We start from the raw sequence: 27,252 nt of genomic DNA on the forward strand, positions 1-27,252 counted from the left end.
TATTATGTTGTCAACTCTCCATTAATATTATCCATACAATTCAAATATTTTAATTATTTTTTAGTGTTTATGTAGTAATATACAATTGTCGCAATTTCATGAAAACCAAAAGAGTATTTAATATTTGGTTGTTGTGTCACTATTAATAAATAATTAAAAATATACTTAAAAAATGAACAAGCCAATTAAAGAACTCGTAGATAAATGAATGTTCAAGAAGCAATCATGTACAAGTACATAATACAATACATGGGCCATTGTATATACTTGTATGTAGCCTTATCAATCCAAACAAGATAAGATGATTAATGGCTATAGCTTCATACTTTATGCAAGCATGGCATGACACTAGTTAGATATTTAACTTGAAGCTGTTTTTCTTTTTCTTTTTTTTTTCTTTTTGCTACACCTAATAGTGAAGCAGATTGATTAGTTGATAGATATTTTTGTCCTCTATACTTTGGCTAATATGCTACATATAACACAAATACAACTAGTCTTTTAGAAGAAAAAGAATGTTGGTTATCATGAATGCACTCATGCATGTGATACATCTCATGATCATAACACGCATTATAACAATACGAAGTCAAATGCTTATAAGGTCAAATAAATAATGAATCGTTGGTCTGTTTTAAACATCTCTTATAAGTAACCATGAATATTAAAGCAAGTTGCTTAAATCTCATTTAGCTATATAGGGTTCATACATAACGGTTAACATTATAATAATTATTGTAAATAATTCATTGTTCATACATTTTAAAACTATCATAGATAACCATTTTACAATATATAAAAACATTTTAAAACGAGTTGCTTAAAGTGTGAATTTTTGAGTTTTTTTACACTATATATGCTGATTATTTTAAAAACAAGCTAGTTGATAGCTACTTCTTCTTTAATTTCTTGTTCTCTAAACATAAATAGATATTTTAAAATATAAGGTAATTTCGATAAAATTAAAATTTACCACTCACATGTGTGTTATTTTGTAATGGTTACACATAAAATTTTGAAAAAAAAATCTAAATATGGAAAATAAATGGAAGAGTTTTGATTAGTATATTAAAAGGGTACTTGTCTAATTAGAGTGTACGTACGTACATATGGCAAGTGGTTGACCACTGTTAGTGCTAGATTCAAATAATTAGGGTATTGGTGGATTCCAACAATACCAGCAAGTACTTTTGTTATACGCCACAATGGTTCATGCAACGTTCACCAGTTATATATATATATATATATATATATATATATATATATATATATATATATATATATATATATATATATATATATATATATATATATATATATATATATATATAGTCTTAACAAGCCTTTTATATAAAGCTTTTTGAGTTAAAAGTGTTGATATAATACAAATTATCTTCATATCTGACGTCAAATATACACTTTAAATGAGTTGATATGCGTGAGATTCAAACATATGACCACTTGTCAAGTTGACCTTTGTTGTCATGTAAAAAAACTGATTCAATTATAAGTTTAAACTGATGATTGAGACCCATAATAAATTACATGCTCTACCATATACTTCACTGCTTGTTAATTAGTGTTCGAAGCTTTCCTTGGCCCTAGGGCTGCTCTTGTTTGTGAAATTATTTAATAGTAGGGTAATATCTATGTTGTCGTCTTAAACTCACCATATATCTACAAAATAAAAGCTGCTTTTCATGGAAGAAACTTGCATTGCTTGCCCTCTTTTTATATGAATGAATATAGTTCACCAATATACTTTTGAGGATATAAAACAAAGTAATGGGCGAGAATGAACTAGTGGAATTATAGGTTGATTTGGTTGTTGAAGAATTTTACTTCTATCTTTTTTCATAAAGGTCGGTGCTCACTAGCTATAGAAAATCATCTTCATTCCCTTCTTACTTGTAGGAGATTCTCTTTACATTGAAGTAGCAAAAGTTTTTGAGAATATAGAAGTGTTAAAAGAACTGACTTAATTATAAGTTTAAATTGATTGTTGAAGCTATATGATATGTTACATATTCTAATGCGTTTTCTCACATGCAACTTTTTAGGCTATAAGTATGGGTGAAACACATGCCCTCTTACACCAGCTAACATTGAAATATTCCACTCGTAATTAGGGATAATTGGGATTTGAATACATAACTTTTTGTCACGTTGACTTTTGATACCATGTCAAAGAACCAACTAAATGATAGAAAATTTTATTTTGACCGCAAGCACATCGTGTGTATGTAGCTAACAGGTTGATGCAAAACAATCCTACTACACCAAAATTAAAAGGAGTATAAACGCCATCAATAATTACAAACAATTATAAGTTTAAACTTATGGTTAAAACTTCAAGGTATCTTATATACTCTTAACATGTTTCCTCTAATAGATTTAGATTTAACCTAATCACGTCATATATAGATTTAGGTATGCTGCCTAGCTATTTCTTCCTGATAAACATTATGTATCATAAATATATATTTATTTGTAGTTATTTATTAGAATGGAAGTATTTATTTTACAAAACTTAAAATTTAATGCACATATACTACATGTAAAATGTATATTCCTATCATATATGTGTAGCTAAAAATGTATACAAGTATTTCACTTTATATGGTTGAACAAGAGAGTTGTGACTACTTGTAAGTACTGATTAGTGTACTGACTACTTAGTGATCACTAGTGTTCCTCATCCACACCTATTACATTTCTTTCAATTCTTTGTTTTTTTTTGACGAAGACTATAATTTCAATTCTTACTTTTTAAGGGTTTATTTCATGACATTTCATTATCAAATGAAACTAATTGAAAAGTGGCCTTTTAAGTAACTAATAATTTTCACCAAATGGCCATACTTGCTAATGTATTGATGATATATGACTAAAGATTTTTTCTCATTTATACATGGTTATAATGATTCTCTAGATACTTCTTTTATTGTAGAGATTATCAATGAATTTATATCGGACTCAATTACATTTCAAAATTTTGATTATGAGTGTTTTTTATCCCCAAGCTCGAAGAGCGTGCCTTTGGTAAAATCCAGTTTTGTTAAACAATCCTTGGTACATGTGTTATCTTGGTCGTCAGATATATATGACTATTTTGGTAGATGAACTTTGAGTTCAATAGAAGCATGGTTGCATTGTCTAAGACTTTTAATATGACTTTGTTTTAAAGCCTTAGTATGAACAAAGATGCTTGACTTTTGTCTTGAAGCAATGAGATCATTCAACATATATTTAATGAGACTTTAGAAGCGTTAGGGATAAAAATGTGCGAGGGATTCACTTCAACAAGGAAGAAGGAAGTTTTGTTTAGCCATATCATATCATGCTCAAACGAGCACCTTGATGATTAACCAGTTGAGGTCTTTGAATCTATGCGACTTGAGCATACATTGATAAGCTCACACAAGCAGCCAATTGCTTCTCCTTAATTGGGACCAATTTTATCCAGCTTAACTTAGCTTCAACCTACTTTTTATTTAGGCTATAGACTCACTAAACAACGGAGCAGTTTTCGACTAGATCGTTCTCTCAATCTAGTTGTGCTCCCTTCCCATTCTAGATTTTAGAGATTCTCATGAAATTTAATGAATATTAATAAATTTTCATTTACCACACGTAACTTTTGTCAGAAGAAAACTTTTCTCAAACCACTCCAAGTCAAATCATGCAAGACGCAAAACTCTTGTTTTGACAAGAATGCTCATTAAGAATTAAGATCTAAGATAGGGTTCATCCGAGCAAGACTGAACAGGCCACATATGAAATTTATAGCCAAAGCACAATTCAACCATGTGCTAAGTGCCGGCCCATATACACCAAATGTTCGGACCATTTGCTCATCTGAGTGTAAGCCTGCTTGTTTGGGTAGTATGCTATACATTACATTTTGCCTTAATTAGCTTATGACAAGCAATCCACTTGCTAGTTCTAGCATAAGCCAAACACACATTCTGTCCAAGTCACTATCTTATTTGTCCAAAAAAGCACGACCTCCACTAACTTAAAAGAACATCAATCTCAAGTTTAATCTTTAATATATAACTATTGTAAGAACGAAATAAATCCAATTGCAAATGCCGTATTAGTTATGCATTTATGATTTAACCATTAGTCAATTTGGTTGATATTTTACACCTATTTTAATATCACATGCTATATGTTCGTAGGAGAAAAAAAAAAACGGTTGTAAGTTTGTAATCATCCTTTGTTACTCCTAACTAATGGCAAATGTCATTTGTATTATTAATTAGTCTACCTTGGATGAATAATCTTCATTAAATTATAAGGTTCTAATACGTACCTCTAAGAGACTTTACATTTTGCATCTCTTGTAACAATCAACTCTTAACTACATTTTGTCTATTATTGTAAAACAACAGAATTTTCATACATACACCCTGCTTTCGAGGGTATGTATGTCGTCCCATTTTGTATACATATACTATGACGTGCTATTTAGTTGATGCCTCATATTTCGTATATATATCGGCTAATTTACAAGTGTGTTGAAGACCAGTAATACTATAATGACCGCTGTATATGTTATTATGTACCAAGTGTTCGAATTTCATTTAAATTATGACTTTTGTAATATATAAAAACACCGTAGTTTGATCGTTTGGTAAAGAATAGGGGTGAATACAAAATAAAATCAAATGATGTCTATGTATTAAGTATTGTTTTTTAAAAAATGTTGATAGTATGGCTTAAATCCGAGACAAAAAATCTATCACACACTAATATTTTAACCAATATACTTATCAACATATTTAGAGATATAACTTGTTTAAATGTTATTAGTTGACAACATTGAAATAATATGGATCCACCCCTCTTAAAGAACATATCTTGTGACTGCAATGTAAGGCGATAAAATTTAAGAAATAGGCCACAATAAGCCAACCAGAAAGAAGAAGACTAGAAGATTACGAGTGAAAGCTAGAAAGTCATTCATTAATAAAACCAATTGGTAGTATCAGTAAAACTACTTCTCAAATTTATTAAGTGGTTCCATTTCACATATATTTCATTTTGGTATGTTGCATCAAATTTACAACATACTTTATTTTGTTCTGTGCTACTATATTGTAAAAGTTACTATATATTGAGTTTTCAATGATAAATTTAACTTATATTTTAATTTTAATTTCACCTGCACATTTTAAATGTATTTTCCTTTTCTACTTAAAACATAAAACAAATTTAATTAATTAAATTTATACTTATAATCAAGGTATATATAGTTTTTACTGGGGTTACAAATACTTATTAATCTAGGTATATGTATTATATAGTATGTAGAGAGTATAGTGCATGGACTTTTGAGTTGCAATTGATAATAATCAAAGGTATAAATAATATTTTAAAGATCAGTTATATCTTCTACTTTAAAGATCAGACATTTAATATATTAAATTTTATTTCAGTTGAAATAAATAATATTTTTTTTATCTATTTCTCATCTTCTCTCGGTCCATTTTGTTGTCATTGGAATGGTGAAGTATATAAGTAGATAATTATATGATAAAATAATTAGTTGTTAGTGTGGTTAAGAAACAAAAAGTCAAGATAAGATGGTTTCATGTCAAAGCAGTTGATGGTGCATTTACAGTAAACAAAGAGTTTATATTTTTTTGACCTGTGACATAATAAACTAAGAGTTTATATTCTCATAATTTTTATTAGTTAAACAATAATATAGACAATGATGAAGGTGCATAAGGTTAAGGAATATAACAACTATTTTTGTTCTTAAAAATATCGGTTAAAACTTAAAACTAAGTATGAGATTAAGCTGTGGTCTATGGGTGATGACTTATGAGTGATAAATTTATCGAGTGGACTAGAAGCCTAGTGACTAGATAGTAGACTGGTTTAATAGGTGGAGCAAGTAGGGAATACGTAAAATGTGTTTAGTTAAAGGTCAAGCGTAGAGTTGCACGTAGGTGGTCAAAACTAAAATCAGACCGAAGTTCAGTAGTTAGGTTTGGTTTTTAATCTCAAAAATTACAATTTCATTTAATTTTAGAAATTCTAGGCATATTAAACCGTACATGTGTAATTTTAAGTTTAGTTGTAAACCACAATCGTACAATACTTTTTAATACTAGAAACTTAAACCTCTCTAGGTGATTTTAATGCAGTATTGTATTTTTCATAGTTTGGTTGTAAGTCTAGCCTTTAATTGTCATTTATACTTATTCAAGTTCTCATTTAAGAATGTTTTATTGTGTGACAACTTTAAATTAAGTTAAATAGTTAATTAAATTAATTAAAATTTATTAAAATTGACATTTTGAATATTAAAGTATTCACTATAATTATTTGAAAGAGCATATTTAAATTTGTTGCTAAATAAGAGAATTCACAAAATATAAGCTTTATGGTGAGATCATTTTTAATAAGCTGACCCATGTATATTTAGTTAAATTAGCCACTTATAATTTTAAAATAATTAATTATAGAAACAGACTAATTATATGAGATTGATTCATACAAGACGACTTGATAAGAATTTGGGAAGGTTTAATCACTCAATCAAAGGCTACCTTAATGGTCATCTAAACCAAGTACAACCTCATCGAAAAGAGAAACCTAGGCCCATGGTCAGGCCCATGGTTACGCCCATTTTCTTATTTTTTTTGTCGACTTAACTTTTTGTTCTTGTTCCTCAAGTTTCTCTGAAAATCATATTTCACTTCAAAACCTCCAAATTCCCAGAAATTTTCAGAGTTTATTTTCATAAGAATATAAATGGAGTTTGTTCTGGAAGAAGGCAAGAAACATCACAGAGAATGCTCCACATTAGTACTGGTTAGTTCACTTTACTACCTTCAATTTCATTGATTTGTTCATAATTTCTTTCTAGTGGTAATTCTCAGAATTAATCAATTTTGTAGACTTTGATTTAGTTTCCTGATTTTATTTCTGTTTGTGGGTAACTATTTGGGCGATAAATCAGCCGGCTTTATCAGTAGGAAATGTAGGACAGTTAGCAGTTGATTTATTGGTAGCATCATCAAAAGGAGCGGAAAGAATCGGGTATTTGGATGATCCATATATTCTTCCTTGTGTTGGAAATGACCCGTTTGGTCCTCTTCCTCAAGGAGAACTTGCTCTTCCCCTTGAAGGTTTTGTTTTTCCTCTTAACATCTTGTGTCTTTCATGCAATGTTATTGTGTTCCAATTTTTCTAGTGTTATTGTGTAATTGTAATTGAATTTTATGTAATTAATGATATTTTTTTTACATAATTTAAATATTGATGGTATTAAGGTTTGCAGTGTATGATTCACCGTCCAATAAATTGACTTTCGTACAGCAAAGATCTCCCATAGTTAAGGTATGTAGTTATGAACTCTAATTACTTATTTACTACTATTATGCTGTGATCAATGTGTCTTTCCCTGAGCTTAGGAAAAATAAAATTTAGGGTTTTTTTATATGAATCTTTACATGAATCGCGATAAGGGATATCGAGCACAGTTTGCAATTACGTTGAGCTGCCATAGTTTTTGGATGATTTTTAAGTTTGATTAAATTCAAAGAAGTGAGTACAAGGGAAAGAGGAAGCATTCTAAGTGAGATAATAGTAAGGGTTTGTCCTCTTCAATTGGTTTACTTTTGACTTGTAGGAACTTGTTGGAATTCGTTGTTTTTTGTTGTTGTTCATTGAATATGGATAACCAGTATCCGAAACTTATTGGAATTGAATGAAACCTATTTGTGCTGTTTTTTCTTGAAGTTAAAGTAGATCGAGAATCATTAAGTTTACATTAATTGTAATAAGACTAGTGACGTGATTAGTTCTCAAGCAATCTAAAGATTTTGCTGAAATTAGATTTTTGTGTTGAGAAAACTTAAGCATTGATTGATGGATAGTATTGAATTTTTCTCTTTGTCCGAGTGTGTTATATTCATCATTGCACGAGGGTTAATGTTTGTGACTAGTGATCAAGAGGTTACTTGCCTCTAAATTTCAGGCCTCATGAGGCCAAATAGTTTGTACCATGAAGTCTTGACTAGTGTCTTGAATAGCTTTTGTAGTTCATGTGCTTGATATTGTGTTTATGTAGGGTTTATTGGTAGTTAAAGTTTTTTCTTATTGTACATTTTCTGTTATTTGACATCTTGTAGGGGATGATGGTTCAATTTGCCCAAAGTTTGGCTGATTTTGCTGTTGCGGCTGGAATGAAGCATGTTATTGTGCTCTCTAGCTTGGAATTTAGGAGATGGCAGAAGGTTGATATGTCTAGGTATTTGTGCCATTCTTTTTTTGTTTTCAATCTTTGAACTAAAAAGTTATCGTTTGAGATTTTGAAAATTAGAGGATATAAAGGGGTGTTTGGCAATTAGCTTTTTTGTTGGCTTTTTCGTTAACTTTTGACTTTTGGTTTTATGCTCTTTGGTCGATCAAATAGCAAAAAAAAAAAAAAATGTTTGCTAAATGACTTTTAAGCTAGATTTTAAATCAAAACCAAAAAGTGGAATAACTTTTTTCATTGACTTTTGACTTTTCGCTTACTTTTCTCTAACTGCCAACAGCAGGTAAATATTTTTTACCAAACATTTTCTCAACAACTAACTTCAACAATTACCTTTTCTAGTCAAACTACAACAACTCCAGCTAATAGTTCAATCCAAGATAATCTAATGTGGTCTTTAGACTTTTAAAAAAAATGTGATCTTCAGACTTGATATTATATTTCCGGCTAATAGTTCAATCCAAGATAATCTAAGTTAGAGATATGTTTTAATCCCTTTTGTGATTGCAAAGATCCCAAATAAGATAACAAGACTTGATCAAGGGAGAAGTTCAATGATGCATGTTATTTGCTAATGACGTTGTAATGTTGGACTAAACTAGAGTTGAGGTTAATGCTAAGTTAGGGATATAGAGATAGGTGTTAGAATCAAAGTGATTTACAATAATTCGAAATAAGAAATATATAGAATATCATTTTGTTACGAAGGATCATATTAGAGGTTGTGATATATTTTGTTACCACAAGAGCCATATTTACATGGAACGTGGAATGTAGTCACGTTCCACGATCCGAGAACGTCTGTCCCAATCACCATGAAACGCGATCCAAATCGCTCAAGGTGACGTCCCGGTGTAGAAGACCTTCCTTAAAAGGTATTTTAGCCTTCATTTACAAATTAAAGAAAAAAGAAGGGAGAAAAATAATTTATCTCGTACCTAATTGTTCCCGTGTCAATCTAGATTGCGTTCCGTGTTCCCGTCTCCTTCCCCGTTCCAAACCGAATGTCGTTCCAGGTAACAATGGCAAGTGCACAATGTACGTGTAGCTAACGAGTAAATGTCAGGGAAGCTAATCAATTAATTTGCCTACTCTTATAATCATGTAATAGAAAATAAAATATATATAAGGTTTGATTCTAACACTACTAAAATTATATAACTAAACGAACAATTGGGAATCACCTAAATTCTCATATGAACACAATTTATAATAGTATTTATAAAAGTTTAGATTAATTATGTGATTAAAAGTGATCTTGTCAATCTCAAGTTTCTCGCTATATTGATTAACTATCAGATTTATACTCTATTAATTCAATTCTCACATATTGACCGGATTAATAAAAATTTAACTAAAATCTATCGTAAAGCAAAGTAACTCCTAATCTCAAATTCTTGTTATGTTGATCAGGTTAACAAAGTTTATAAATTTAGGGTTAATTCGCCCGATTTAATCACATAATCCTAATTTTATAGACACTTTGAATAATTTAGTTCATACTTCGAATGTAGGATCAAACTCTAATCCTAAAATATGAAACTACTCACTAGACAAGAAAACTGACATAAAAACAACAAATAAATCCCTAGACATGATACTAAACACAACTAATACTAATGAGAAACAATTAAAATATACTAGGGAAAAGTAAAATTGCAAAAAGAACTAAGAACATCAAAATCTGGAACAATTAAACAAACAATAATATAGAAACTTACATTGAATAATGGCAATTGGAATTAATTGAATAAAGAAATTACAATTTATATCTAGGAATTGAATTTTCTCTTTATTTACGTGGGGCGACCTCTGACTTGAGTTGTTTTGGTAATTCTTCAGTGGAATGCCAATATACTATCTTTCGAGCACCAATGTAGATGGAACAAATGATGATTGTGAAAAAATTGGATGGAAACGACTCCCAGAGTACAACCCTTCTCTAAGCAGATGGCAATATCTTTGTGATGTGGCAGGAGGGAATAGTGTTGTTGAACTTCCTTTTGATGATGATGTAGAAAGTGATGAAGATTATTATGCCAGTTTGCCTTTTGCTGCACTGTTTTCTTGTTTTAAGGTACTTTTGAATCTATGTATTTGTTAAAATTTTATATGAGATGTTTTATTACTACTTACAAGGTTTATCTTATGGTGTTTTTTTTAATTGTTTGTAAAAAACTAGACTTTGTAGAGTCTAACTTCTCGACATGGAAAACTTGGATGATGCAATTGATAGCCTAATAAGTATTTTGTTTTAATTTATCTTATAGGAGATCATAGAATGAAATTTTATTGCGCCATTCAGGGATTCATGTCCGTGGAATAGTTTTTTCTAACTCATGAGTCCTAGCTTTTTTTTAACTGATCAGGCAAAAGGGTTGAAGGTGACTTGCTTGCTCCGTTACTGCTCAGAAGGAGATAACATATCTGATTCCTTTAATCTTGCTGAGGCAGCATGCAGGATTTTGGGACTGACTCCTAGTGATCACAATGGTAAACTATTTTACCCTTCTTGTTTTTAAGTGATTACTCAATTTCTTTGAATGAGTTGCATGTTTTTTGCAATCTGGTTTAGTAAAAATGGCATGCTACAAATAAAGTGGTAATTGAAGTAAGTGGTAGCGCATTCTATATGTTGATAGTTTTTTTTGTGGGGGTTCCAAAGTTGTTATACGTTAATCTGATAATTCAGTCAAGGAGATAATATTTTTTTTTTTGGAATGAGTAGCTAGCTTTGCACATAATGTGTTTCAAGGTATGTACTAAGCCTGCTACTGCTACTTTGTTATGGAAATTCTATCAAGTGCTTCTGTTTTTTTACTGAAAAGAGGTGGCAGATCTGGTCATTTGAATTTTGAAATTCAGAATATTTTTTGGAAGTGGAATCTTTTCTGTTTAGATTTGCCTCCATGCATCTGAATATGGCTTGAGTCCTTTGTACACTTTCGTTGCCAAAGTTGAGATAAAATCTTAGAAGTTGTCTTACTTCACATCTCGTCCAATTTTGTCTGCCAAAGTACTATTTTGAGTATTAGAAGTTTCATCTAAAGGTTCAAATGCAGTAGCATAGTGTAAATATGCAGTAACGATTGCGCTCATGGTAAGGGGAGTGATGCGGTTATTGTAATGCCTAAATATCAGTAAAAACCGTAAATATCCCTTGATATGGTCCAAAACAGGGTTTTACCTTTACAACCTGTACAACGCAGCTGGCACTATGCGTTGCGGTCTTGTTTTTACACTATGCACATTAGTATAAGTAAGACGCTGTCAGAATTCAGAAAGGGAGCGAGCAGTTCAATGCTTACTTTTGTTACGAGTAGCAAACATGCTATTGTCCATCTGAATGTTGTGATATAGAAAGGGAGTGAGCAGTTCAATGCCTACTTTTGTTATGTGTATCGAACAGACCACTGTCTATCTGAATATTGTGGTTCTGATGGAGAGCTTCCTTAGTTGCTTTATCTTTTTTTTCTTGCTTTTGAAGGCAAACATTATTGGTTCTTTATATTAAGTGAACGACTAAACTTGCATGATGCATCTCTCAGGCGTGTTGATACTCTGCTATGGTGCTACGGCTCTTCTCAGCTTACATTAGTACCCAATGTTCACTATCAATTTATTGAAATTATTTCACTGAAAGCAGCCATCCAAAAGATCTTTTTCTCTCTCAATCAATCTCAGTGATCGACATGTTGGGTTCTATTCCATCTCATTGTAAATATTTAGTACCATGGTAGTTTTGAACTTGCTGGTCCTTATTCAGTTGTTGATTTGTCAGTGAATAATTATATTGTACCACTCTTTTTATACTCCTGCTATATCACTTTAAATTTAAGTTGCATGATGCTGGTGACTAGCAAATGGATAGTGGGTGCAGAGTGGTGATGACTGTAGAGATGAAGGCACATGCCAGCATCAATAATGGTGAGTTTGCGTTCCAATGATGTGGCTGCAGCAGAGTTTGCTGTTGTGCCTATGTCATGATGGTAGCTTCATGACACTGAATGCAGCGCTATGAGTTATGACGCTAATGTGCTCGTGTAATCATTGATTCTATTACAACCATGTATGAGGACTTCAAACCATTAGAAGTAGGGCTTGAATTAGCTAGAGTAAGATTGGTATAGTTAGAAATTAAAACATAATTTAGTGAACAAACTACCACTTAACTGAGCAGGGGCCGGGGGGGTTTCGATATTTGAGATAACTAAATTCCTAATTACTTATTTGGTTTTTCTTTGTGTGTGGTTTTGTTAGCTCTTAGAATCCCAAATCATTACCCTCACAAGGCAATAATAATTACTGGCTATTATGGCTCTCTTGATAGATGTAAAACAGCTCTAACACTATGTTTGGATAACGAGGGAAAGGGAGGGAAGAGATATGAAAGGAAAGTAACTCTTGTTTATTTAGGAAGGAAGGGAAAAGAAAAGAAGGAAGATGAGTTTTCCCTTTAAATCTTTTCAACTTTGGAATGATCGATCCATTAACAAAATCATCCATTCCTCCCATCTTTTTATCCAAACAAGAGATCTCTCATCCCTCCAAATCCTTCCCCTTCCTTTCTCTCTATTTCCTTCCATCCAAAAACAATTTAAATTCTATGTAAAGTATTTTTTGTAATTCACATTACTATCCATACGTGGTAATATTTTCTTGCAGCAGTATGCAAGTATTTTTAAAAAAATTATTTTGCTCGTCTTGGCCGGTAAGAACTTAGAATCAAGGTTCAAAGCATTTTTTTCTTGTCAACTCACTGCACAATGTCTTGCCTTAATTTTGTTTTGAACCATATGTTCTTTGCTACCAGAGTACCACTGCTCAATGTTTGTAAATCTTAGTTCTCTTTTATTATTGACAGCAAGTGGAGATGGAGGCTGGGTCACCCCACTTTCATGGAAGAGCTTGTATGGACCTCCCCCAGATATGTCAATGTTCTAGGCTGATTCAACTTGGAAAGCATTATGCAGAATTTACATGTAAAACTCAAACTCTATAGTTGGTATATTACCGATCAAAGTTTCAGAAAACATGCTCTGAAGACGATTCTAATTAACCACAAAACTTATGTGACTAAGGTGATTTATTAGGCATTCTTCTTTTATCCCCTTCTGAACTGGAGTTGTATTAACTTATGATATTACAGTTTTTTCCATGGTTCTTTCGTAGCTCTGTTATTTTAGTTCTTAGTGGGCATATGCCATATGCCTTTCTTCCTTTTATATTTGTGATACTTCTGTGCTTGTTTCGTTGTTAGAACTTATGGCTATTACAATTAAAGGCTAAATAATACATTGCTTGATGCATTATATGAGGACACAACTAAATAGCCAGAAGTCATTTCCATGTATACTCTTCTCTGCTTCGTTCCTTCCTGGCAATTTTGGTTGGCCCTTACTTGGAGCCATCAATTATCGCTGAGACGTCTTTTACTTCCAAGGATGAGATTGGTTGTTCAAGTTTCTCATGGAAATAAACTAGTCCTCAGTCTTGTGAGATAATATCTACCAGCCTTTTAATTTCTCTGACCCTTAATTTATCATATTTCTGGACCCATCAGGCCATCAGCTTCCCTGTTCTTTTTTTATGCTTTCATTGTTGAAAATATCGGTCTTTTTGAGTTTTGATCAAGGCCATATCACTAACCAAGTCTTCACTATTTAATTTCTTTTCCAATCATCTTTCTATCTAATAAATGTTAATTTAGGACTAATGATCATTCAACTTATAATTAATACATTCTGAATTTTCAATTGACCATGTTACTTGTTCTTAACTAATTCAGTGAAGACATATGCCTGTAACGTCATCTGTATGCTTCCCTTGAAGAGAGAAATTAATTGTAAATAGTAATGATATAAATATGTAACCACTAAGCCCTGTTAGGAGTATTGGTTTAATGATTATTGTTAATGCGATTTAATGTTACAGTTGGGGTCACTCCCTCTTCTGTCCTTTGAAACCCTGACTTTAGCGAACCTTAAAAAATCAAGTTGCATGGAGGCTAAGTTGTAAGTACTTTGTAGGGTATTTACTTTGAATGTGATTGGTTTATTTCTTACTCTTGAACTTCTTTTATTTTCTGGGAGGGGTTTAGTATTCTTGGAATCTGTATCAAAATTGTGCAAATTGACACTTGATTCTCGACAATTTAGTGATTTGTAATTTGTTTGCCCTTCTTCTTCTTAAAATGTTATCTTCATGTCCTTTCTATCATCTTCCAAAAGTGAGCAATGTGCTCTCGTCATCGCGTTCATCAAACCTTCCTCTTCCTTTGTGTAAAATCCCAGGTGGTCATGGTCTACCCTTTTTTGGACCCATGAAGGATCGTTGGGACTTCTTTTATGCTCAAGGACGAGAAGAATATTTCAGGTCTCGCATGGAAAAATACAACTCCACTGTTTTTCGAGCTAACTTGCCTCCTGGCCCGTGGATATCCTCTGACCCACGGGTTGTCGTTCTTCTTGATGCTAATAGCTTTCCAGTCCTCTTTGACAATTCCAAGGTTGATAAACGTGATGTTTTTGCTGGAACCTACATGCCTTCCACTACCTTCACTGGTGGTTTTCGTACGTGCCCGTACTTGGACCCTAGTGAGCCTGAGCATGGCTCTTTGAAAGCCTTGTTTTTATCTGTCCTCACCTCTCATCATGAGGAAATTATTCCTTTGTTTCAGCGTTGTTTGAAAGGCTTGTTTCATGGCCTTGAGGCTCAGCTAAAAAGAACAGGTCAGGCTGAATTTGGGCCGTCCAATGATGCTTTATCGCTGGAGTTTTTTTTCAGGCTTCTTTGTGATGGAAAAAGTCCTTTAGAAACAAAAATAGAGTCTAAGGGACCTTATATGCTCAAGAAGTGGATATTTTGTCAAGTAGCCCCTATGATAACATTAGAATTACCCAAATTCTTACACCCAATTGAAGATTTTATGTTGCATTCTTTTAGAATACCTTTTAAATTGGTGCAAAGTGATTACTATAAGTTGTATGATGCATTCTCCTCTTCAGCTAAGTCATTCTTGGACAAAGCGGAGAGCTTTGGTTTAAGCAGAGAAGAGGCGTGCCATAACTTAGTATGTGTAGTTGGTTTTAATTCATTTGGGATTTCAAAGTGGTTTCCATCCTTGATGACATGGGTTGCATGTGGTGGAAAGAGCTTACACCGAGAGTTGGCTGAGGAGATTAGAAGTGTCGTAAGGTCTGAGGGTGGGATCACTTTCAATGCCATCAATAAGATGGCATTGACCAAGTCAGTGGTTTATGAGGCTCTAAGGATTGAACCTCCCACACCATTTCAGTTTGGGAAGGCCAAGGAAGATTTTGTGATCCAGAGCCATGACTCTACCTTTTCAATCCTAAAAGGGGAATTAATCTTAGGATATCAACCATTTGCTATGAAAGATCCTAATATCTTTGACGATCCCGAGAAGTTTATAGCAAATAGATTCGTCGGAGAAGGAGAAAAACTGTTGAAGTATGTGTTCTGGTCAAATGGGAGGGGGATTGATGAACCAACTGTGCATAATAAGCAATGCCCAGCTAAGAATCTGGTGGAGCTCATTTCTAGAGTTTTGTTGATAGAATTCTTCTTGCGGTATGACACATTTACTGCTAAAGTTGGAAACCTGTCTAATCCCAATGTGACTTTCTTGACCTTAAAGAAAGCCTCCCGTACTTGATGTTGGGAAAAACATATTCAGATAAATTTATGTTGTTTCACCTCAATCACTTTGTTGTGTGTTGGATTGTAGTTGAGTGTTGATTAACTCTTTTCTTTGATTGTGCTTTTATGGTAATATTCTTCATAATGTTACAGTATTTGTCACTGTTCTTTCATGCATCTATACTGTTATTTTAATTCTTGGTAGGCATATTTCTTTTTAGGTGTTATAACTTCTAGGATTATTCGTCGATTCAAATTATAGGTGATTAAACTTTAAAAAGTCCGAGCATACATTGCTCGATTCATTATATGAATGCTAGTTCAGTTCGAGTGATTTAATATTTACATGACGCATGATATTAGTAACCGGTTTGCTCATGCTAGATGGTTCCTGAAGATGTTTGTTTGAGTTAGATTTATAGTTTATGTCCACCAAATATTTTTGCTAAGATTGATAGAAGATTCCATTTTCTGGAGAGCATGTTTTTGTTTTCTAACATGTTTAAGGTATGTATATTCACAAATTAGAGACATAGGAAACATACAACACAGATTACAGTCAAATTTTGAACACCATTTCATTTCATTACAATTCATAACTATTGGTAAACAAGAATCTACTTGCAACCAATGACTTTATTAGAAAATAGGTATATATTTGTATAATGCATATAGTTCATAATAAGCAGCAGTATATTGGTACAGTATTAACTCCAGGAAGCTTTCTCCAAGGACAAGAAGCTCACCTTGGGTTTAGTCAATAAGTTTTCGGATTTAACGGTAAATGTATCATACCGTAAGAAGAATTCCACCAGCAAAACCCTGGAAATGAGCACTACTAGATTTTTAGCCGGGCATTGCTTATTGTCTACTGTCGGATCATCAATCTCCCTTCCATTAGACCATAACACGTACTTCACAAGTTTTTCTCCTTCCTTTCCTACAAATCGATTTCCTATAAACTTCTCTGGATTTTGAAATATCTTTGGATCTTTCGTAGCAAATGGTTGATATCCAAAAATCATCTCTCCTTTTTGGATTTTAAAGGTTGCGTCATGGCTTTGAATAAACAAATCATCCTTAGCCCTCCCGTACTGGAATGGTGTGGCTGGTTCAATTCGTAAAGCCTAGACCACTGACTTAGTCAATGTCATCTTGTTAATGGCATTCAATGTGATCCCACCTTCTGATTTGACTATGGATCTAATCTCCTCAGCCAATTCTCGGTGTAAGCTCTCCCCCGCAGATGCAATCCATGTGATCAAAGACGGAAACCACCTTGCAAACGCAAATGAGTTAAATCCAACTACACAAATTAAGTTGTGGCATGCTTCTTCTCTGTTTAAACCATAACTTTCTGCCTTGTCTAAAAATGACTTAGCCGAGGAGAAAAATACATCATACAACTTTTTGTAATCGTTTTTCACAAGATAAAAAGGCAATCTGAAAGAATGCAATATTAAATCTTCAATTGGGTTTAATAACTTGGGTAATCCTATTGTTACCATAGATGCTATTTGGAAAAATATCCATTTTTGGAGCATCTTAGGCCCCTTTGATTCAAGTTTAGTTTCTAAAGGACTTTTTCCATCACAAATGAATTTGAATATAAAATCAAGAAATAAAGCATCATTTAGCGGACCAAATTCGGCTCTACCTTTGCTCCGTAGCTCATCCTCAAGCTCAGTAAACATTACTTTCAGACAATTTTGAAAGAGAGAAATAATCTTCTCATCATGCTGAGAACTGAGAATAGATAGAAATAAGGATTTCAGAGTGCCATGGCCAGGTTCACTTGGGTCCATGTAGGGACAAGTACGAATACCCCCAGTGAATGTGGTGGATGGCATGAATGTTCCTGTAAAAACATCGCGTTTATCAACCTTTGAATTATCATACAGGATTGGAAAGCTGTTTGCATCTAACACAACAACCACTCGTGGATCAGAAGAGATCATTGGGCCAGGAGGCATGTTAGTTCGAAATACAGTAGAGTTGTATTTTTCCATACGAGACCTGAAATATTCATCTTGTCCTTGGAAGTAAAAGAAGTCCCACCGATCCTTAATGGGTCCCAAAAAGGGCAGACCATAACTTCCGGGGATTTCTCGCAAAGGAAAGTCAGATGAAGATGAATTGAGAGACATTTTTGAGTGCAGGAAAGGATAATAGGAAGTTGCAAATTCTTTCAGCTGACGAGTTGTAGAGGTGTACTTGTGCATACTATATAATATCCCTTCCAAGATCTAACACCAAAAATTGTTAAATTATTTAAACATGTAGCATTATTTAATATATTCTCCCCAGCAAATTAAAATTATCATTATTACTTTCTTTGTTTTTTTAATTGCTTTTAGATTTCTTTTTCGTTATTTAATGCCTTTGTCGAATTATTAATATCTGAAGTTATACATACTTAAAAATTATAAAAATTTCATATTATGAAATTATGCGACGAAACGAATAAACAAGTTCCTATATAATTATGTTTTATTATTGTATACTTGTCGTAATAGGTAAAACATCATAAAATAATAAATATTGTAAAGATTATTTTTAAGCAACTACAAAACAGACTACGTATTATTTTAGTACTCCTATAATGTCAATTGTCAATGCAGCCAGCCAGCTATCCAAATGTGAAAATGAGTAGTTGACTTCGATCATTATTGCAATTGTAAATATATAAAATATGAGTTCTCCCATAGATTCTTGTCTTATTTATCCTTTGGTATATTCATTCTTGTCTTAATTAACACTATATATTCTCGTATCTTACTCTATAATCGTACACCTATAACAAAAAGTTGATAGAAAAAGAAAAATATAAGTAAATGAGATAAAAAATAACAAGTTAACGAGTAAAATTTAAATAAAAATAGAAGTGGATTATAGAGATCAAGGCATATAACATATATATTTTACAGCTACATCAATTAATTTAAAATTTTAGTCAAAAGATACTCACAATAACAAACTTTGTATAACATGTTCTATGGTTCCTAATACTTCATTTAGCTATCCTATATTCGTCTTAGTCTGATTTCTAGCCTTGATGCTTAAGGTTGCTTCATCTAATGATTGCAAGAGGAGAGTGTACTAGCTGATTATCTCTCAACCAATCTCAAGTGCACACTTAGATCCTTCTCCGCAAATACTGACAATTTAGTTGATTTACTTCAAATAAGTCGTCATAAACTTAGTGAACATAAATCATTAATAGCCCTAACACGTCCGATCTGGCTATCCATATTACATGATCAACTTAGAAAATAAATAACTAGTAGCATTATAATACAAAACTATAATACACTACACCATCATTTTCTATACATAATTAGTTTCATTCTTAATACATACATTGTACTTGTTTACGTGCACATGTAGCATTCCCTAACAAGACTATTAAATAATGAATCAATACTCAATAGTAATACCAATAATCAATTATTTCATTTTTTTCCCTAACTTTAAGTCTTCAATAGCTATTTGCTTTGTTCAAGGACAAGAAAGTCAAGTTAGAAGCATCCATTTCAACGGTAAATGTATCATATCGTAGGAAGAATTCGACCAAGAAAACCCTAGAAATAAGCTCCACCAAATTTTTACCAGGACATTGCTTATCATTCATCTTTGGTTCATCAGTCTCCCATCCATTTGACCAAAATACATACATTACCAATTTTTCACCTTCCTTCCCAACAAATCTATTTCCTATAAACTTTTCAGGCTCATCAAATATCTTCGGATCTTTCGTAGCAAATGGTTGAAACCCGAATATCATCTCCCCTTTCTTGACCTCATACTCAGCATCATGGGTTTGGATCACCAAATCTTGCTTAGCCCTACCATATTGGTATGGTACCGGTGGTTCAATCCTTAAACTTCCGTAAACTACTGATTTTGTTAACCCCATTTTGTTTATTCCTTTTAATGTAATTCCACCTTCGGATTTTACAATGCTTCTTATCTCATCCGCTAGATCGCGGTGTAGGGTTTCCCCTGCGGATCCAACCCATTTCATCAAAGACGGAAACCATGTTGTAAAACCTCCAAATGAGTTGAATCCTGCTATGAACACTAAGTTATTACATGCTTCTTCTCTGCTAAAACCGAAACTTTCTGCTTTGTCTAAGAATGTCGTTGCAGAAGAAGAGAATGCATCGTATATCTTTTCATATTCATTTTTTACTAGAAAAAAAGGTATTCCTATAGAATGCAAGATAAAATCTTCAATTGGGTATGATAATTTTGGTAATCCCATTGTTCTTATGGGTAATACTTGGCCAAGTAACCACTTTTTAATCAAGCTAGGCCCATCAGATTTTAGTATAGTGTCTGAAGGGCTCTTCCCATCACAATACAATCGAAAAACAAATTCAAGTGATAAATCAGCATTAAGTGGCACAAAATCAACTCTGTTAGTGTCTCTAAGCTGATTTTCGAGCCCAGAAAACAACCCTTTAACACATGTTTGAAAGAGAGGGATGGTTTCGTCACGCTTAGAATCAAGAAAAGTGAGTAATAAGGTCTTAATAGAGCCATGATTAGGCTCACTCGGGTCTAAATAAGAGCAAACACGATAACCTCCGGTGTATGAAGTTGAAGGCATATATGTTCCTGTAAAAACATCTCTTTTTTCAACTTTAGAAGTATCAAACAGAATAGGAAAGCTTTTTGCGTCTAAAAGAACAATAACTCGTGGGTCATCAGAGATCCACGGGCCAGGAGGCATATTAACTCGAAATATAGTGGAATTGTAGTTTTCCATTCGTGACCTAAAGAATTTATCTTCTCCTTGGAAGTAAAAGAAATCCCATCGATCTTTAATAGATCCAAAAAATGGAAGACCATAATTACCAGGGATTTCTCGTCTAGCGAGATTTGGGGATGATGAGGAGGAGGATTGCACAAAAGAGAATGGGGAAGACATTTTATAAGTGAGAATTAGTTTGCAATGAGATATAGTCCTTAAATTATGTCTTCATATATATAGAAGTAGGGTATGCATTATATATTAGGCAGTAGTCAGAATTTAGGATTAGTTTGAACTTAAATAAATAATTTGATAATAAATCTATAAATTCATGAGAATTCTTTCTTATATTTGATGTTGTTATATTAAATTTTAGACAGGTTTATTTGTTATACTTTTAAAAATCTTTGTATTCTTAAAATATTTTTGACATACTAAGTTGGCCTTAGTCAATTTGATATTAATATTTTTTTTAATGCTTATAGTTCTTACATATTTTTTAACAATTGTATTTTAATATTTTTTTGTAATGCATATGGTCTATTCTATATATATTTTCACAAACTTTATTATAATATTTTTAAATGTTTAAGTTTTTCATATTTTTTTTCATTAACTATATTTTTTATATTTTTTAATGTTTATAATTTTTATTTTTCTCACTGAACTTTATTATTCATATGAAATAATATCTTTATCATCTAATAGATTTAATTTTTCTTAATTATTTTGAATATTCATTATGATATAGAAATAAAAGGAAGTATTTATTATAAGGGGTCATTTGACTTGGTTTTTAAAATCTTGCAATTTTACGTATTTACATGTTGTAATTTTTTTAATCTCTCTTGAGCTATAAGTTTGACCAAGGCTTTATTCTATTAACAAATTATTTGGTTATTGGTGCAAAATAATGATAATTAAAATACTTTATAATGTAAAATTTTCATTAAATGTATCATGTTATTACTATGGCAATAAAACTTGCACCATTATAAAATTCATTTAGTCATAATTTTACATTATCACCTAATATTACAACATTATAAAATACTTTAAAATCTAAATTTTCATAAAGTGTTAATGTATTAAAATTAATTTTGTGAAAAAATCCCATGATTAAAATAGAACAAGTAAGACCATTGACAATATAACACAAATTTTCTTCAAAAATTACATTAACTTATCAAAACTATTCTCAGTATGTGTTTATATTACAGAAGAAATGGAATGACAAACAGAAAGAAAGAAAACAAGATTTGGACAAAAGAATTCTGATTATTATTGAATAATGAATACAGAATGTGTTTATATACAAGAGGAGAAAATCAAGAATTACACATATACCCCTAACAAATAATAAACTAAAAACACTTAGTTATAACAACCTATAACTAACTAAAAACAGAAATAACAGAATGATAGTCTTCTGTTGTAGAGGAAGCCTTCTGCTTCTGTTTGTAGATAATGCAGCCTTCTGTTGTAGATGTATTCAACACTTTGAACAGCTCATTCCTTTGAGCAAAGTGTTCATTCACGAGCACCATTTTCATCATAAGTATTCTTAATACTATTTAATACCAGCAACCAAATAAATTAAACCTAAATGTTTGATGCAACATGTTTATAATCAATTTGTGATTGCTGCTTACTTAATAATTATCTAAGTCAATGGCAGAGGCAGTATAGATTATTATGGAGTTACATCACAGCATCAATAATGACGTCATCTAATTACAATACCTCTTCAATTGGACAATATAAAACAAGATTAAAGTATGTAAAAATTTTGTAATACTTGACATAATTGCAAACAATTAGAATCAAATATCACAAATTCTTGTATGAAACGGCTTCTCCGTAAGATACATTTTATACATGGTTAAATAAAATTAAATAACTTAATTAATATAAATTATTAGCATATACTTATAGGCGGCTTCTTGTTGTCGTCTCATAATCTCTTACATTGATAACTCATTAATTAAAAAAGTAAATGCAAAGATAAATTAATACGTTCTGACTAGATCTTCTAATTATAAGCTTACATTTAATCATAAGTGCATTGTTAGATTGAAAATTCTATGAAATCATTATAAGCAATTGAAGGTAAAAAATTTACTTAGAAACTAACATCTTATCAGCTTTTAGTTTTGTTGATGTAAGCATTTTTTATTATAGATAAGTTTATAATTGAAGGCCGAGTAAACATGACAAGGTCGAGCCTCCCCCAATCCCAATGTGCCTTCGACCTTGAATATGTATCCGAAAAAATAACCAAATGTACAAATACTTTAAGAATAATAAGATTTTTTTAAATATTATAAGTAGGCGTTAAGAATGATATAAATAGATATTTAAGATATTGAAAGTAGATATTAAGAATACAGTAAGTAAACATTAAAAATATTGTAAACAGACATTAAAAATACGGTAAATAGACAATTATTTTTTAATATGTCTTTAAAAAAAACACATTTTCCTATACTGGGTCCCTCAGGCCTCAAAAGTCTAAGAGTAAGACTTCTGCCGAATGTCATCTTATTACAAGACTTATCGGTTTGATAAAATTAATTAATACGGACCATCATAATAATAAAGATAATTGAAATACTAGCAAGTAACTTTAAAAAATATTAAAAACTGAGGATGATGCATTCTTCATTAATCTCTTGGATAGTAACAAAAGGAAATATGATTCTTTAAAAGGAAAATTTGATATTATAAACCCAACAATTTTCTAGGCAACTTAAAATACATCCAACACTCCAACTATCAAATTATTGGGGTAATTAACTTTTAGTAAACCTCGCTTATTTATATTTAACAATAATTATAAGGGAGTATTTTAGGGGGATGAGGAATAAATAAGTGTTCTTTTGATTAACAAGCTTAATAGTTCAGTGTATTTTGAATTTATTAATACCAAATGTTTCTTACATTAATTTATACTTTTTACGATTAAAAATTTTTACAACAAAAAATTTCCTTTTTTAAATTTGAAATACTTTTATGAAAGACTATCTCTCAGAGTCTGAGTTATTCAATCTATATATTGTTAGGCTGTGACAATTCGTCATATGATAATCTCATGGGCCCACTCGTGTTGATACCCATAGGAAACCTATTGGCTTGGCCCACAAACCCCCGAGTAATTAGCATTGACTTGCATACAATACTTGATGAGTTTCACTCTTTCCCAAAATCATATGGTATTAAGAGGATATTCACCAAGGACTATATGCAAGTTTACAACCCAATATTTTAGAGATATAAAATCTTCACAAATTCTTGTGAGAGACGGTCTCTTTGAAAGATTATCTCTAATTGGGCCGGTCCATTATATATCTTTTAAAATATTGTAAGTAGGCATTAAGAATGATGTAAATAGAGATTTACAAGATTGAAAGTATGCATTAAGGATACGGTAAGTAAACATTAAGGATAGTGTATGTAGGTATTAAGGAATACAGTTAATAGGCATTAATCTTTAATAGACTGGACTTAAAATACGTCTCTGAAAGAGACAGTCTCTCAAGAGACTAGCTGTAAAATCTTTCTCACATGTAAAGCATTTTCAAGATAAATAAAGCGCATCTCTCTGTCCTATTTTTTACCTGGACAAGCGTTAAGAACGTAACGGAGGATCGGAGTAGGTTAAATTAGATTTCTTGTGACTTAGATTTTCATTCGGGCCTACACCGCAACGACATTTCCATCATAATATTAATTCGTAATGGCTGGCCTTATTTACACCACTATTTCTTATATAAGGTCATTTCATCGTGAGATAAATTCATATGAAAAGTTAATTAATAAAAAAGTATTAAAAAATAATGAAAACTGTATTTTCACTTGTATAGGAAGCTTTTTTTTTAATATTTGGATTGACCTAATTAAAATCGTTTCACAATGAAACGTCCTAGCTCAATGGAGAATAAAATTAGTGTATTTACACCTATCTTTTACTCTTCTAGGCTTCTACCTTTCAAAACGTACGAATCTTTTCAACAATCTTAAAAAGGAAATTTACGTACGTTGTTGGCCAATTACAGAGGAATAGTATTCGAACAATCCTAAAATATTACGGTAATTGCTTACATATAATGTGCACTACATACGTTACCAATGCATACTCTACTTATTGTATATATATGAACCAAAATTTTGAATTCTATATCTCTTTGCAAATTACTAATTCTTTCTTATAACAATGTCATCTCCATTTGTTTCTTTGCTCTCATCCCCATCTCCATCCTTAAACCTGCCACAACGAGAAATCCCTGGTAAGTATGGTCTTCCCTTCTTCGGATCTATTAAAGATCGATGGGATTTCTTCTACATCCAAGGTCGAGACAAATTCTTTAGATCTCGAATGGATAACTACAACTCCACTATATTTCGAGTTAATATGCCTCCAGGTCCGTGGATCTCTCATGACCCACGGGTTATTGTTCTTTTAGACGCAAAAAGTTTTCCTATTCTGTTTGATACTTCTAAAGTTGAAAAAAGAGATGTTTTTACAGGAACATATATGCCTTCAACTTCATACACCGGAGGTTATCGTGTTTGCTCTTATTTAGACCCGAGTGAACCTAATCATGGCTCTATTAAGACCTTATTACTCACTTTTCTTGCTTCTAAACATAAAGAATTCATCCCACTATTTCAATCATGTGTTGAAAGCTTGTTCTCCGGGCTTGAGAATCAACTCAAAGACACTAACCGAGCTGATTTTGTGCCTCTCAATGAAATTTTATCACTTGAATTTGTTTTTCGATTGTTTTGTGATGGTAAGAGCCCTTCAGATACTACTCTAAAATTGAATGGACCAAGTTTGATTAAAAAATGGCTAGTTGGTCAAATATCACCCATAGGAACAGCCGAATTACCTAAAATATTATACCCAATTGAAGATTTTATTCTACATTCCATAGGAATACCTTTTTTCTTAGTGAAAAATGAATATGAAAAGATATACGATGCATTCTCTTCTTCTGCAACGACATTCTTAGACAAAGCAGAAAGTTTCGGTTTAAGCAGAGAAGAAGCATGTAATAACTTAGTGTTCATAGCAGGATTCAACTCATTTGGAGGTTTTACAACATGGTTTCCGTCTTTGATGAAATGGGTTGGATCCGCAGGGGAAACCCTACACCGCGATCTAGCGGATGAGATAAGAAGCATTGTAAAATCCGAAGGTGGAGTTACATTAAAAGGAATAAACAAAATGGGGTTAACAAAATCAGTAGTTTACGAAAGTTTAAGGATTGAACCACCGGTACCATACCAATATGGTAGGGCTAAGCAAGATTTGGTGATCCAAACCCATGATGCTGAGTATGAGGTCAAGAAAGGGGAGATGATGTTCGGGTTTCAACCATTTGCTACGAAAGATCCGAAGATATTTGATGAGCCTGAAAAGTTTATAGGAAATAGATTTGTTGGGAAGGAAGGTGAAAAATTGGTAAAGTATGTATTTTGGTCAAATGGATGGGAGACTGATGAACCAAAGATGAATGATAAGCAATGTCCTGGTAAAAATTTGGTGGAGCTTATTTCTAGGGTTTTCTTGGTCGAATTCTTCCTACGATATGATACATTTACCGTTGAAATGAATGGTTCTAACTTGACTTTCTTGTCCTTGAAGAAAGCAAACAGCTATTGAAGACTTTTTAGGGAAAAAATTATTGGTATTACTATTGAGTATTAATTCATTATTTAATAGTCTTGTTTGTATACTCGTACAATTAAGTTATTATTACTTTATTTTCAAATTTACAAAAAATAGTCTTCATTTAATTGTAGTTTTCCAAATAAAAGTAAATAAATTTGAACTCTTTGAAGATTCGTTAGTTGAACATCATATCATTAGTAATTAGTTATCACAAATTCTTTATTATAGATGATTTTATGGTGAGACTATTTATTAGACTAATGTATTTTTGTATATTTAATGAGTAAAACTGATTACTCACTATTTTAATGTGATAAGTTAGAGAAATAAGCTAATTATATGAGTCAGTCTCATAAAACAGTTATATACAAAACGAGCTAGCTAGTCATTACTTCCTTTGTTTCTTTGAAATTGCAATAATGAAAGATGACATAAAGATTAATCATGGATTGCTGATACAATCAAATTGTAAAATAATTATACCGATAAGATTAAAATATGTAGAATAGAATTAAAGTATTTAGATAATTACCATTGAAAATATGACAAAGTAAAATAAATGTTTTAAAAGTAACATAATGGCAATCTAAAAGAAATACATAAATTCTTGATGATAATACGAATTAAAGAGAATCTCTTATAAGAATAACTCATTGAAATATATCAGGTATATGTAGTTTGTTAAGTGTAAGATCAGTTGGTTAAATATTGTTTGTTACAATAGCATTGAGCATTTGAGTTCTCTAAAATCACGTGATATATCATATTTAATATTTTTATCGTATTTGGCAACTATATATTGAGTAATAGAAGTACTTCATTATTCTCTTCTATTTTCTCCGCTGTTGCATTCATGCCCACACTTTTGTAGATTTA

The 27,252-nt window shown here is 31.8% G+C and overlaps 4 protein-coding genes and 1 pseudogene across 5 annotated transcripts; 3 read left to right on the plus strand and 2 right to left on the minus strand.

The window, feature by feature from the left end:
- Positions 1-6,670: 6,670 nt before the first annotated feature.
- LOC130828313 (uncharacterized) lies at positions 6,671-13,461 on the plus strand. Of its 2 annotated transcripts, none has more exons than XM_057694232.1 (7): positions 6,671-6,831; positions 6,980-7,148; positions 7,301-7,359; positions 8,154-8,272; positions 10,124-10,358; positions 10,651-10,774; positions 13,146-13,461. In XM_057694232.1, exons 1-7 carry the CDS (start codon positions 6,772-6,774, stop codon positions 13,223-13,225), a joined length of 846 nt encoding a protein of 281 aa, XP_057550215.1. In that variant the 5' UTR covers positions 6,671-6,771; the 3' UTR covers positions 13,226-13,461. The 2 variants fall into 2 exon arrangements, with proteins under 2 accessions (XP_057550215.1, XP_057550224.1); XM_057694241.1 differs by lacking the exon at positions 13,146-13,461 and adding an exon at positions 11,830-12,125.
- Positions 13,462-13,595: 134 nt separating this feature from the next.
- Positions 13,596-16,088, plus strand: LOC130828307 (allene oxide synthase 3-like). The gene has a single exon (XM_057694220.1). It carries the CDS (start codon positions 14,475-14,477, stop codon positions 15,957-15,959), a length of 1,485 nt encoding a protein of 494 aa, XP_057550203.1. The 5' UTR covers positions 13,596-14,474; the 3' UTR covers positions 15,960-16,088.
- A 136-nt stretch (positions 16,089-16,224) lies between these two features.
- Positions 16,225-18,188, minus strand: LOC130828302 (allene oxide synthase 3-like; annotated as a pseudogene).
- Positions 18,189-19,181: 993 nt separating this feature from the next.
- LOC130828326 (allene oxide synthase 2-like) lies at positions 19,182-20,876 on the minus strand. The gene has a single exon (XM_057694254.1). It carries the CDS (start codon positions 20,874-20,876, stop codon positions 19,422-19,424), a length of 1,455 nt encoding a protein of 484 aa, XP_057550237.1. The 3' UTR covers positions 19,182-19,421.
- Positions 20,877-24,902: 4,026 nt separating this feature from the next.
- Positions 24,903-26,376, plus strand: LOC130828333 (allene oxide synthase 2-like). Its single transcript, XM_057694266.1, has one exon. It carries the CDS (start codon positions 24,913-24,915, stop codon positions 26,365-26,367), a length of 1,455 nt encoding a protein of 484 aa, XP_057550249.1. The 5' UTR covers positions 24,903-24,912; the 3' UTR covers positions 26,368-26,376.
- Positions 26,377-27,252: the final 876 nt, after the last annotated feature.

This window comes from Amaranthus tricolor, chromosome 1 (assembly GCF_026212465.1).
Source record: "Amaranthus tricolor cultivar Red isolate AtriRed21 chromosome 1, ASM2621246v1, whole genome shotgun sequence".
Classification (NCBI taxonomy): Eukaryota; Viridiplantae; Streptophyta; class Magnoliopsida; order Caryophyllales; family Amaranthaceae; genus Amaranthus; species Amaranthus tricolor.

Bases quoted from the DNA above. Each gene is read 5' to 3' on its own strand.
- LOC130828307 (XM_057694220.1), top strand. From the start codon at position 14,475: ATGTTATCTTCATGTCCTTTCTATCATCTTCCAAAAGTGAGCAATGTG.
- LOC130828313 (XM_057694232.1), top strand. From the start codon at position 6,772: ATGGAGTTTGTTCTGGAAGAAGGCAAGAAACATCACAGAGAATGCTCC. The intron at 6,832-6,979 runs GTTAGTTCACTT...GCGATAAATCAG, and splicing joins AATGCTCCACATTAGTACTG to CCGGCTTTATCAGTAGGAAA. The intron at 10,775-13,145 runs GTAAACTATTTT...TATTATTGACAG, and splicing joins GACTCCTAGTGATCACAATG to CAAGTGGAGATGGAGGCTGG.
- LOC130828333 (XM_057694266.1), top strand. From the start codon at position 24,913: ATGTCATCTCCATTTGTTTCTTTGCTCTCATCCCCATCTCCATCCTTA.
- LOC130828326 (XM_057694254.1), bottom strand. From the start codon at position 20,876: ATGTCTTCCCCATTCTCTTTTGTGCAATCCTCCTCCTCATCATCCCCA.